General features: G+C 35.0%; 1 protein-coding gene across 2 annotated transcripts in view; it reads left to right on the top strand.

The window, feature by feature from the left end:
- Rerg (RAS-like, estrogen-regulated, growth inhibitor) overlaps positions 1 to 11,537 on the top strand; it is a 115,156-nt gene extending 103,619 nt beyond the window's left edge. For both annotated transcript variants that reach the window (XM_005379016.2, XM_013511678.1), the window contains exons 4-5: positions 8,218 to 8,291; positions 9,816 to 11,537. In XM_005379016.2, the coding sequence (XP_005379073.1) occupies positions 8,218 to 8,291; positions 9,816 to 10,223 (482 nt within the window). In that variant the 3' untranslated portion in view covers positions 10,224 to 11,537. The remainder of the gene's footprint in view (positions 1 to 8,217; positions 8,292 to 9,815) is intronic.
- The last annotated feature ends 2,469 nt before the right edge of the window (positions 11,538 to 14,006 follow it).

The raw sequence follows: 14,006 nt of genomic DNA, 5'->3' as shown, positions 1-14,006 counted from the left end.
CAGCAATTCTCCTACCTCAGCCTCCCAAGTGCTGGGATTACAGGAGTGTGCCACCACTCCCATCCACTTTATTTCTTTAATATTCAAGTTTTCCCTCTCTCTAAAACTATTTTAGCAAGAAGTACAAGGAGAGCACCAAGTTTTTTTTTAAATGATTAATCAGTGTTCCTCCTATCATTAATGAAATAGCTCCAATGCTGTCCTTATGGAGTAAATCACTTATAATAGGATACAATTTAGATTTACATTTCCCATTCAATCCCACAATATTTGATAGTTGTGTGCTCTATACAATTTCTCAGTAGAGAAAGTCTTCCATTACTATTTCATAAAACTATCTTGGCTACTCTCTCTATTATATTTTTCAAGGTCAGTTTTAATAACTGTCATAACTTGATTGGAATCAAATTAAAACTATAAGTTGCCTTGAGGTGGTCCTTATCTTGATGATTTTCAATATAAGGGAATGGCATATCTCTACATTTATTACTTATTCTTCTTTAGTTTAGCTCTTAAATATTTTATTCCTCAAAAATTTTGATAAATTTTTCAATATAGTCATATTCTAAGTTTTAAAATGATACACTTAGGTCTATCAATAACCTGGTTTAAAATCATTATTTTTTTCTCACTCAGCTAAATACCTATTTTCCACTTATAGTTTTACTATTTAATTGTCTTATAGAGATTATATTGTAATCCCAAAGATTCACGGCAGTTCAGCAGAATAATACCAGTTGTATTTGTTTTTCTGTCCATACAGTGCAATGAAAGGCAAAGATTACAGAAATAATCCTATCAATTTTTTGAAGTCTCTCTGAAAGTGTTCCAGTACCTAATGTTACAGTTTTAAATTAGTCTTAGATGCACCATTTTCCCTTTTGTTTTATCATTTTGATGACAACTGTTATTAACAGAAATCAGCCCCATCGGTTGTCCTTCCCTTTGAGTGGCAAACCTTCAGGGAATGACCTTGCACTGTTCTGCTCAGATGCCTGCAGCTGCTAAGCAACCAGAGCTCAACTTCCACTTCAGGAGTAGCAGGCGCATGACTCACTCCAAGTGAGAGTTTCATTACTTCTGGAACTACCCGGGCATAAACCCAGGTGCACTGCAACTCACAAATGTTTTAGCCTAGGAGAGATCTCCATCTATTTGATCCAACAGAAATTAACATTTCCTACGTTAGCATCACACTACGAAAGGAAGACAGGATATTTAGTTGAATGTGTGGCTTCTTTAAAAGCTTCAAGACAACCACCAACAGAAAAAGCATGTACATTACAAAACAAAGAAGTATATTTATGTAAACAAAAATATTCTTGAATTCTGAATCCGGTGTCTTCTGCAGAAACATGAGCCTGGGTTTTTTTCAAGTTGTAGCAATTATTTCTGCATAAGAAGTGAAGACATCATTCTACATATTAACAACATTGGAATATTTACTGTTTTGAAATAATTCTACACAAAAAAAATGCTTGCTACTATGGTAACAAATGATCTCAAAACTTCTAGATTTCAGCCCCAATGGGATTTTTTTTGTGTATGCTCTGTAGTTTTTTTTGTTTCAGTTTTGATGGAGAGGGTCCATCATAAGAATTCCAGTTAGACACACAAATAAGGGGCAGAGATGAGGAAAGCTAACACTATACTTACTTAAACTTCTATTTCACAAAAGAAGAGAATTTTTAATATGCAAACGTCTTGAAGAAAAAAGTTCATTCCTTCACGTGGAGTGATTTTAGTTTCCCTTAACATTTCCTCATTTCACCGTTGGTCAATGAAATCTGTGTCAGAGGCCAGCTGTGGTTTAGGAACAACAGCTGAAAACCACCACTGAAGCTCAGAAGACCTGAGACAAAGATCTAACCGGGACAGCCCCTTGAAGCATGGCAGCAGTGTTCTGACTGCATACAAACAGTCCATATTATGCAATCCCATCCAAGAACTGAATCCCTACTCCTAGTATCCTGCTATCTTGTAAGAATGCTGGACATAGGACAGAATTCAGACAAATACTTAGCTTGTGTGCAATTCTGTGTGCACCTGTTAGGGTATGTGTGTTGGAGACATTTGGAGAAGAAGAGAAAGACTGCATTTCAGCACCTGTCACTGCTGTGCTAGTATATCTAGACCTTTGGCTGTCTTTATCTGCTTCATAAAAGCTCAGATAGGAATAAAGGTAAGAGTCAGGACACATTTTAGACTCATTTTAGTGGTTTGATTTTGCCCTTGATTCTTGCCTGCTTTACAGTTCCTTCTGTTTGAAAAGGCTCATTCAAAGATAAAGACTCACTAAGAACAAATTGGATTCCAAAGAGAAGTGCTCAGTTAGCTCGTACAACTGTTTAATAACAGCATGGCGCGGAACTTAGAGATGATAGTCATTTAACAAATAATGAAATAGGTACAAAGAAATAAATTTTTATCCAAGATTTCATGGCTGGTTTGTGGCAAGGCCAGCCATGGAACTCAAGTCAGAACAATTTTTGTTCTAAGCATAAATCAGCCTGACAAACTGCTATTGCGACCACATGGGCCAACTGTCCGTATTAATGTGCTGAAAAAAAATTGCAAACAGCTAAGGTTAGTAGAAGGATTAACCACATGCAACTTCTCTTTGATGATTAATTCCTCTCAGAATACACAAAATAGAAACCATGTTTATAAAAATGTAGTTGATGCAGGTTTTTTTATCTTCCATGAAATTCAAATATAATTCGTATATTTTTCTTAAAGTATGTAACATTTTGTTTCTTTTGGAAGAACTTCCTAAACATTAATCTCCCACACCTTAAAAAGACTCAAATTGTCATTTTTGTTAGTATAAAGAAAATGGAAAGTATATCCATCATCCAAACACATACCTATTTTCTTTTGTGTTTTAAAATGAGTAACAGAGTTTATTAAGTAATGTATTTAGTGTGTTTATCAGAATTATCTGAGAAGACCTAGCACATCCATGTACAATATTTTGTGTGTGTGAGTGAAAGTTCCACTGTTTTATATGTAAAGAAAATGAGTTCCTAATGAGAAAGAGAGATGCCTAAAGAAAAAATGCTCAGAATGGTGTGAAACAAGTATTCATCTTAGATGAAATCACCACTACCACCCGCTGCTCAGTCTGTGGCAGACACTCTCTCATTTCCTGCATTTCATCCTTTTTCATTCCAGTTAACAAACAGCCAAAGAAACGCACAACTTCATACAGTTTTCATTCTATTCTATTTCCCCCCTACTGTGGCCTTCTGTGGTGGAAATACATACCCTATTTATCATGGAAGGAACAGAGAAAAATGTCCTTGTCTCACAAACAACTTTGGGTGCAAAGGGATGGAATACAGCCCAAAATTCTGTTTTCCAGACTCCAGGGCTAATGCCAGTCTTTTAGAAAGAGAAGTCATTACCAAAGACACAAAGAACAGTGCAGGGAGAAACCAAAAGGGTGCGGACCTGTAGCATATTGGATGTCATCTGGGCTTTTTCTCAGTCTGCAATAACTGGGAGAACACTTGGAGACAAATGGCTGCTATGAATAGCATTTTAGAGCATTCAGCCCTCCAAAACTGTGATCTCTAGAATGCTCTAGAATTGAGAATCAGTATGCATCTTATGTATGGATTAAAAGTCCTAGGAGGGTGACAATAATGTAAAGCACATTTATTAAAGTATATTAAATATAAACTTGTTTCCAAGTTTTAGTTTCTGGGAAATACTTTTGCAATGTGCATGCTATAATGTAACATTTCTTGCATCTACAGTATGACAGTATGACTGGGCCTTCAAAATCCCACCTTCTGTTATTAAGATTGGAAATATGTATACAGTACAATCAAATTTATAGAAAATTTTAAATGTATGCATAAAGTTATTTTCATATGTAGCATGTATTAGAGCTAAAGCACACTACTTATTATTTGAACTAGAACTGTTCTAAATGCTTTGCTTATGTCAACTGATATAATCCTCACAAACATCTTATGAGGTATATTTTACTATTAGTTCCATCTTACAAGAGGAAACTGAGACATAAGGATATTGTATAACCTGTACAGAGTTCCAAAAGTGGTAAGTGGTAGATGGGAGATTGGAATCCAGAAGTCCGGCTTTGGAGTTCAGGCTTGAAAGCACTATGCTTACCAAACACATTAGGATATATTTATGGGAAAGAGAAAAGGATCATCAGAACATGGACACAGGGGAAAATAAAAGGAAATAAAATAAATGCCTCATATACTAAGAATGACTTGGTACTATGAAAAGAGTAAGATAACTAACATAATTATTAACTTGATTTTTGCATTTAAAATACCTAAATGCCTAATCTCTTAAACAAATAAACCTATAATTTATTTTCTCACATGGGGGGAAGTAGTGCTTTTATTATTTTTTGTCTACCTATCTAACTTTCTTCAACTGTTCTGCAGCCTTTTGAGACCATAGTTTTATCTTCCTTTTATTGCAAATATAATTTCATACCAAATTGCAGAAAGGAAGCTTAATTAAGCAGCTTAGCCTTCTACCTGCCATCAGCACCAAATAATGATGGGTGTCTAGTTTTCTGCATTATATTCCTCAGGTATGCTGCATTTAACTTTTCTTTCCTGGAGGAAATACTCCAGTTGCCTCCAATGTGAGCTCCTGCTACCATCCCTGGGGGAAACAGTCCTTCAAACCAGAAGTTCTCCAACTTAGTGTGTATCATAGTCACTTGGAGGACTTGTAGAAACACAGATTGCTGGATCTCAGCTCCAATAGATGGGGGCTTGAGCCTCAGAATTTGCATTTCTGACACATTGCTGGGTGATGTTGACAACACTGATCCAGATACTACACTTTGAGGACCATTGCTCTACTGTAAGAATCTGGACTAGAATTTTTTGCTATAGCACATGCCTGGGGGAAGATTGCTAGGTCTTAGGGTAAACATGTGTTTAATAGTATTAAGTTGCCCTCCAAAATGCTGGAGTGATTCTGTACTCCTGTTGCTGATACAGGGAATCTCCCTATAACCGAAGAAAGCATTATACTATCTGTCTAATTTGGCCAGTCTGTGGTTGTGACATAGTTATATAAGCTTCCCTCTGGTAAGTAGCCAGGTAAAACATCATTCAATGTATGTTTTAATTATTTGGTCTTCCTCTTCTATGAATTTCCTTTTTGTATGTTTTACCTGTATTTATTTTCTGTTCACCTACTTTTTTTCACTTTTTAAAGATTCTTTTATAGTTTAGATATTCACCAGTAATTGAGTGCAATATTTTCTCCAGGTTTTAAAATTAATTTTGTTGGTGCATTTTAGATATTTATAATGATAACATTCATCATAGGGAATTTATTTCGGTACATTATTTGTTTTGATTCTTTTCTTCTCATTCCCCTCCCCTTTTACAAAAGCTTTGCTTCCATTTTTATTTCTCTTTGTATTTGATATTCCCTAAAATTTCTTCACTTTAATCTATTCAATACGTGTTTTTAACCTCTTTTTTGAATGTGTACGTTTTTATATTTTCTTATGTTTTATTCTTTTAAATTTAAGTTTTCTTTCCAAATCTATATAGATTTAGATCTTTTTTCTGGATTTACTTTTGGTCTTTGGAGGTCCAGATTTATTTCTCCCATGTAACAACCTATGATCTATTCTCTTGTAGTACTTGGGTACCACCAGGTAGTAGTTGGGGCCACCTCTGCCATATCGTCACTTCTGTATAAACGTGGGTCTATTTTTCAGGTCTTGGTGAATGAATTTGTCCATTCTGATATTATATCATCATTTGAGTAGTGTTACACACTTTGTATTATGCCATATTGGGTAAGTTTATATAGATCCTCCATTTGGACTTTTAATTTTAATTGTATTGAATTTTAGATTAATTTGGGTGAAATTAAAACCTTTAAAAATTAAGTTTCTTGGTACATTTTAGATATACATAATGATCACGTTCATTATAGGAAATTGGTACCTGTAAATGTTATAACTTGATGCATTTTTCCCATCCCCCTACTTTCCCTTCAACCCTCTTTCCCTCCTTATCTACAAAAGGTTTGTTGCCTTTTGTAAAGTCATAAATTTTTCCATTGAACAGTTTTGTTCATTTTGTACTACTCTCTGCATACTATTATTTATTTTATTGTTACTGGCAGTGATCTTTAACTTCTTTTCCTGTCCTTATATCTTTTCTTTATTTTTCCCTATTTTATTGCATTGTCTAAGGCTGATAGTCCCTATTGGATTATACTTTTACATGGTATCCACATATTTTTTCTTTCTTATAGTTTAAAGACAAAGGGTATAAAATGTCCCTATTTACCTGATGTGTGTTGTGGGGCTTTGACATGTAGCCTTTTTTCAGGTTAAAGAATTCTTGTGTTTAGTTATCTGAGAATTGCTAAAAATCTTAAACAGATAGCTATAAAAAAAAGAGACATTTTCTCCTTGACAGAGTTAACCCTGTGATTTTCCCCCTTTAGTTCATTAATGTGTTAAATTGCACTGAAAAGCTTTAAATACTGTTTGCTTTCTTAAGACTCCGTTTGATAATTATGTACTCGTTATGCTGCTGAAATAAATTGAATAATCGCTTATTTAAGATTTATTAATTATATTCACATATAGCACAAGCCTAAAATGTTCTGAATAATAATTTTCTTTTTGTTTTTCTTGTACTGGTTGTTCATGAGCTCAGTTTAATTCTCCATAAAAGGAATAGGATGATTGTGTTTTTTCATCATGACATTTTGTCTTTTCTTTCTACCTTTTAAATTTTATTCTGCTTTTTTTATTCTTCTTTATTGAATGGAATACTTATCTCACTTTTTCCAATTTTCTTTTTTATTTTATGGTCTTCTTGAAAAAGGTGTTAGCTTACCAGACCCTCCTTTGGTCTTTCCCCCATCTTCACCATGACATGATAAATTGGAATCACCTAAAATTCTGACTACGGAGTGGCTTTGCTGTAGTTTATTTATTTTTTTTTCCATGAACATCATGAATTTGGTTCAGTTGTAAGAAATCTAATGTGACTCATGTCCTTTTGTAAATTATGTGCTTTTTTTCCTCTTTTAATCCCTTTAGATTTTTCTTTGTCATTTGTATCCTTAATTTTCAATTTTATAGATTTAAATAGGAGTCTTTTTCTCATGTATTCTGTTAGTCAATTTGATCTTAATTAAGTCTTCCACTGGCTCTAATCCAGGGAAATTCTTAGTCATTACAGCTTTCAAATATTCCCATGCCTTTCTGTATTTTATTCCCTCTTTTGAGACTCATTTGATACAGAATATGATTTCTAGCTCTATTATCCATACATCTTACTAAATTTTCAATTTATATTTTCTTCCCATCACTTCCTGACTGACACCTTCTGGCAGAGTTCATCAACCTCACCTTCATCACCTCAGTAGATCATTCATTCACTGAATCCTTTATTTACATTGTTACAGTTTTCATATAGAGCAACACCAGCTGGCACTTTTTTGACCAGTGGTTTTCATTTACGTGATGACACCTACAGTTGGGGCTGCCCAATCTCCTTGTACCTACTAGCTTCTCTTCAAGCCCTTATGGCTTGGCGACCACTGTGCTATTGACCCACTGACCTCCAGTTGGTACTGAGCAGCTTCTATTTTCTGCTTTGAAGATGTAACATGAGTGCAAAAAATTTGTACCCTTGCCTCAGTGTTGCTTGGCTCCCCTCTACTTTAGGTTACTGGTCACCTTTAACTTCCTCAAAAATTTCTCATAGTTTTACACCATGTGGTAAAATCTACTCAGCTTGCTCTAATGTCTATTATATTTCCAAGGTTAAGGACTGGAAAGAAAGTAGTAGATTCTGTTTGTATGCAACCTTATTAGGAACATAAATTAACTGTGATTTCATAAACTATTTTTAGAACCATGAAGGCAGAATGCATTTTGTGGGAAACCACCTTATCATTTTAGGATGTAGAAGAATATTTACATGTAAAAAAGCATTAAGAAACTGGTCTCACAGGAGAATAAGATAGAGCCTTACAAGGAATGAATAGTGCAGAAGGAGGTCTCCCCCCACACTATACCCTGAAAATTGGTAGCCTGCTTGCTTAATCTTATTACTGCCAAGAGCTGAGTACAAAGATGCTACACTCGAACACATCCATCCTCCCTTTCATTTTAAGGACTAAATTAAATCTTGCATTTATTTACCTTTTTGCCTTCTTTATTTGCTCATTCCTCAGAATCAACCTACCGACACCAAGCAACCATCGATGATGAAGTTGTTTCCATGGAGATACTAGATACCGCTGGGCAGGTGAATAGAAATTCAACTAAAATATTTTCCACATCAAGTAAAATTATAGCTACATAATATGAGCAAAATGAAGCCACTTTCCTCAACTAAATTTATATGCCTAGAAACTTGCTTCATCTGTTATCTAGCTATTTTATAGGTCACTGCACTTCTAACAGCCTGTGTTATGCATTCTAATATAAACTGTTCCATACTTAAGAGAATTTTGAAAATACTTTAATATTGACACATCATCTATGTTAAGATATCCTACCTCTATTTCATGGCATAGAAACATACTCATAGATTTTCATTAAAAAAGATGTTTTGAAATGCTCAGATAAATTTAAGCAAATACTAGCTGAAAAAATTCTCAGAGCTTATATGTGAAGCGAATCATAAAGAGAGAGATTTGATATATATTGTACTCCAAAATTCTCTTGACCATATATGTTTATTAGTTTCAGAATTCAGTACTTTATTTTGGAAATCTCTCCTGTAATATTGTTCTATAAATCCACTTTGAGGATTACAGAAGGATTCAAAGATAGGTTTAGTTTCCCAATATAGAAATGACCACTAGAATAACAGGTAATCTGGCTTCCATGCTGCTTCACCAATGACCTGTGACCCAAGGAGACTCAAATTCAATTGTTTAACTCAAGAAATGTTCTTGAAATGAATTGTATACTTTTCCTTTTCGTCATTGTCTTCTTATGCTCCGATCTTCATGAAGCACTGACAGTCTCCAGAAGTCACTTAACCTTGTGAAGGTGATTTTTCAAGCCATACATCTACCTTCCTATGGAGAATTTATACTTCCTTGAGAATCACGAGTTTATGTCTTTATTGTATAGCATAACCTATCTGAGTCACTGAGCTAGAAAAAAAGCAAAGCATCTATCTTAAAGTTGCACTCTGTATAGCTTGTCATTTTTCTCTGTGCCTGTGGGTTAATTGTCAATAATCTAAACAGACAGAAGCAAATGAAGAGAAAAAATCTTGCTAAATTTTTGCCTTAATAATTGCTTTTTTTTTGTTTGTTTTGTTTTTTCTCTGGTACTGGGAACCGAACTCACGACCTTGCGCTTGCCAGGCAGGCGCTTTGCCACTGAGCTAAATCCCCAGCCCCTGCCTTAATAATTGCTTAAGTTGAGTTTTTATACCCAAAATGTGGGTTAAAGATCACTTATCTGGTACTAATTTATGAATTCATTGATTGTGATAAAAAGTCTCAAAGCTGATATTCTCAACCAAGTCTATAATTTTTTTATAGTTCTTAAGGATCACAGATTTAATGATATGGCAGGAAAAAATTTAAAGTCTATGATTGGAAATTTTTCAGGTCTCTGAAACATTTTGCTGGGAGTAAGTAATACTTCCATTTAAAAATTGGAGTAAGTGAACTCATATAGGTGGAAAATCAAGGCATTTAATGAAATTGCATACAAAGGATAGTAATTAAGGGTTGTTATCCACATTAGCAGCATCTATACATTGTGGTTTCCTCCAGGGCTGCTAATGATTGGTTTTCTTTGCCAACAGGAAGACACCATTCAGAGGGAAGGCCACATGCGGTGGGGGGAAGGCTTTGTGCTGGTCTATGACATTACTGACCGAGGAAGTTTTGAGGAAGTGCTGCCTCTGAAGAATATCCTAGATGAGATCAAAAAGCCCAAGAACGTGACTCTCATCTTGGTTGGAAACAAAGCTGACTTGGACCACTCCAGACAAGTGAGTACAGAAGAAGGGGAGAAGCTGGCCACGGAATTGGCCTGTGCTTTTTATGAGTGCTCCGCCTGCACAGGTGAAGGGAACATCACAGAGATCTTCTATGAGTTGTGTCGAGAGGTGCGTCGCAGGAGAATGGTGCAGGGCAAGACCAGGAGGCGCAGCTCCACCACACACGTCAAGCAGGCCATCAACAAGATGCTCACCAAGATCAGCAGTTAGGCACCTCTGGTCTCGCACAGGCCCTCTGAGATGAGTTGAGTCATCGGAAACACTCTCTTGCCCTTTTTCTTCCCCTCCAAAAGTGAAAGAAAGAAGTGTTCCTTCCTTGTGTTGACTCTGGGACATGTCTAGGCTTCCCATCTTGCTGGGAAGTTTTAGAGTGTTGTATGCAATTCCAGTGCTGATAATTTCTCCCCTCCCTGCTTGCATAGGATCCACTCTAATCTAGTTTGAAGATGTAACCACCAGAGATTCTGAAATGGCAGGGTTTGCATTAAGCTATTTTTAGGCATCTCCACCTTGGGTAAATAAGTTGAAGTGTTTTCAAAGGTATTTTAAAATTCAATTTCTTGTCAAAGACTACAGATGATGATCATAAATGTCTAAGAAGGCAGGAAGTACAGTAAAAACAGCAGAAGGGAAGCTGAGTTATTGGAACAGGAAATAGAACTCTAGTTCCTATTTGAAGTGAGGATTTTCTGAAATAAATCATGCTGTTTTTCTTTAGTCTTTTAGTTTGCTCTTAAGTTGAAACATGTCCTCATTAAAGTGTCTCACTGTAAGGAAGAGTTCATTTCCATTTGAGTTGGTTCTTTCAATGGCATATTGATTGTTACAGCCTAATTCTTCTTCCTTGGCTCAAATAAGATTTTAATTATAATAGAGGCAGCAGAACCAGCAATTCAGACTCTGCTAGGGCTTTTCTCCCCAAGTCCAGGGTGTTATAAAATATTAGGAATCTTTTTATAAATGCTGACTTTACTGCCTGCTAGTAGAAGAGTTAGAATTAGAGACCTGTCTTTCTTACTCTGTTTTCCAGCTTTTATCAGAAAAAAAAAATCAGTCCAAGCAACAGGAAAATTAAAAATGGTTCTAAACTAACCCTCCATCAGAAGCCAAATCTCTATACTAATCACAGTCAGAAAAAACTGTCTGATTCATTAAGTTGACCACGTGACTACCTTTAAAATTTTGGGTAAATTAACTCATTTAAGAGAATTCAGAAAATAATGGGTAAAGTTCACTATACCTGAATAAATGTATATAAAGTTCATTCTTGTACTGTGAAAGTACAGTCTATAACTGAAAAACTATGATTTTTTTTCTCCCTATTATGCCCCCATATATCAAGATTTGGGCACTTTATTTTAGAAGAAAATATATCTTTTACATATGTATGTATTTATAAATGCATAGTTATATGTATAAAAATTTGTAAGTGTTGGAAGCTTTAATTCACCAATGTATTTTAACAACTTGGTGTAACTGACTTTATTTTATGTGACTATAATAAAAAGCATAATTTTCAAACTATGTCATATTCAGACAGTCCTTGTTGTAATAACATAAATAGTTAATAAGTTTTAGGAGAGACTCGAGAGATCAATGGAAATACAGAGTTGAAAAAATCAATGAATCTGATAAACAAAATAGTTCCCATTGATTGTAACAACTGCTACTTTTAGGACACTTGATGCTACTTTAGGTATGTTATGTATTATCTTACCAAATTCCCACAATAACCCTTAAGAGAATAGTATTGCAGTCATAATGGCAGAGTTGAAGATACTGAGCTGCAGTAATTTAGCCAAGAGTGTTGGCTAATTTAGCCACAGCTATTCGGTGGGTAGTACCAGGATTTCACCCAGAGGATCAAAGAGTCAGACTCCAGAGCCCACATTAATACGTAGCTCTGATCCTTAAGTTGTGGGGTGAAGGCACAAAATCAGATAATTTAGGGAAGAATTTTCCCTTATTTTTCACTTATTCATTACAAATATATATATCTATGTCAGACACATTTGACCCTTTGTTCAACCTGAACCTTAAAGAATGTATGAGAACGATGAAAGAAAGATGGTGAAAACATTCTAAGCAGAGGAAATAGCATGGAACCAAAACATGCAAACATGGAATTGATGGGGAGTGTGGTAAGATAAAGCACTTTAAAAACCTGAAGATGTCTTTTTTAGAGGAAAAAGTATAGCAGAAGGAATATTTGAAAGAAGTAAAAGTAACAAGATAAAAAACTAAGAAAACATGTCAAAAACTCGTATTCTTACACGCAACTATTTATTAAAGGACCAAGCTAGTAAAGTTAGCTCTGATTTATCTTCAGTAATGTCCATATAAAAAAAGTATAGAGGTACAAAAAACAGGGAAAAAATTTTTTTTAATTTGTCAGCTTCATTCTTTCATATGTGTGCTTAGAATTATACTTTGGCCAGTTGCTATTAAAAAAAAAGGTCCTAAGAAAAGAGTAAAATACTTGAGTGTTATCCTTGAGTCAAAAACCAAGGAGGCTAAATACACAGATACTAACACCAGTAACTGCCTGAGACATAAGAATACCAGTTCAGACCTGCTAAAAATCCTAGAACCACTGGCATAAGTTTCAACTGGTAATTATATAAGAACATGAGATTACACAAATTACAATTAGTTATTTATCACATGCCCTAGGTGGCTCTACATATAAAGGTCCTAAACAAGTTAATATTACTAGTTGCTTAGAAGCTTAACTTCATTTTCACAAATGCCAAGGATACAAGAATCACTTAGCAAAGAGTAGAAATAGGCCTTTATTTTCAGTGTGAAAAGTATACCACACATTGGCTGTGATGACAACACACTTGTCATTCTGGCCACTTTCTGAAGCAGTTCTGGAAGCCTTCTTGAATGACAGTCTTTTCCTGGCTACCTCAATGCCCAGAATCCATTCAAAACACTTATGGTCATTTTTGTCAGTAAAAACGTTATGGTGTGTGTTCCTTCACCTTATTCACTGGATCTGGTACCTTGTTACTTCTGGCTGTTTCCCAAAAGTCAAAATGACAATGAAAGGAAAATGTTTTCAATTGATCTAGGACATCAAAAGCCATGACAGCATAACTAAAGAAACTTAGGAAAGCAGACTTCTAGAACTGCTTCATAAAGTAGCAAAAATAATGGAATAAATGTTTTCAAAGTGAATGGAAGTATTTTGAGAGTGATTAATGGCAATATGCCTTTTGCTGTAATAATTTTAAAATTTTTATTTAAAAACTCACCATATGTTTTATCATACCTCATTTTATATATGTGGCACTGGGTTTCTGACACTGAATAATAAACAACAAAGTACTTTGATCCCTGACTGAAGGGGGATAAATGAAGCAAATGCTTGTGATTGTTCCTGCTTACTGCCAAGTATCAGATTTCAAAAAGCAGACCAGCTAGGACGTACTTAAATAGAGCCTCGTGGTCTCTGAGTTGAAGTGAGAAAAATCAAAGTTTGAGGCCAAGCTATAAAAAAATTGGGGGTTAGAATGGCTGACGGAAGGGATCTTAATAAGGAGAAAGCCCAAGAGAGATATGTGAAAAGACTCCTTTAGTCTTTGGCTGCATACAGTGTAGATGAATGCATGATGAGGCCTAACTAAGAAGCACACAGAAGCAAAAGGTCAAATTTGGGGAGGAGTATAGATAGGACTGGGGAGCATGCCTATTCCTGCCAACCACACTGAAAAGTCTTTGTAATACACAAGTAATACACAGGAACTTCAGAAGACACTGTGTTATACACAAAACATTAGGAGAATATCATATGAGTTATGAGTCAGAATTATGAGTAGGATACTATATTAATTGCAACTTTAAATTATCCCTAGGTTGAATATTTATTCTCTCTAACAAAGATTTTGAAAGTCTGAAATTGATCAAAATGAGTCCAAGTAACTTGGTTTTGAGCTAGGAAAATATCCAACATATTATATAAAAATATGTCTAAAAATCCTATACTCA

The sequence above is a fragment of the Chinchilla lanigera genome, unplaced genomic scaffold, assembly GCF_000276665.1.
Source record: "Chinchilla lanigera isolate Chin_1 unplaced genomic scaffold, ChiLan1.0 scaffold00012, whole genome shotgun sequence".
NCBI classification, from domain to species: Eukaryota; Metazoa; Chordata; class Mammalia; order Rodentia; family Chinchillidae; genus Chinchilla; species Chinchilla lanigera.
Note: the sequence above shows the minus strand (reverse complement) of the source record. Positions and strands in the feature narration are given on the sequence as shown.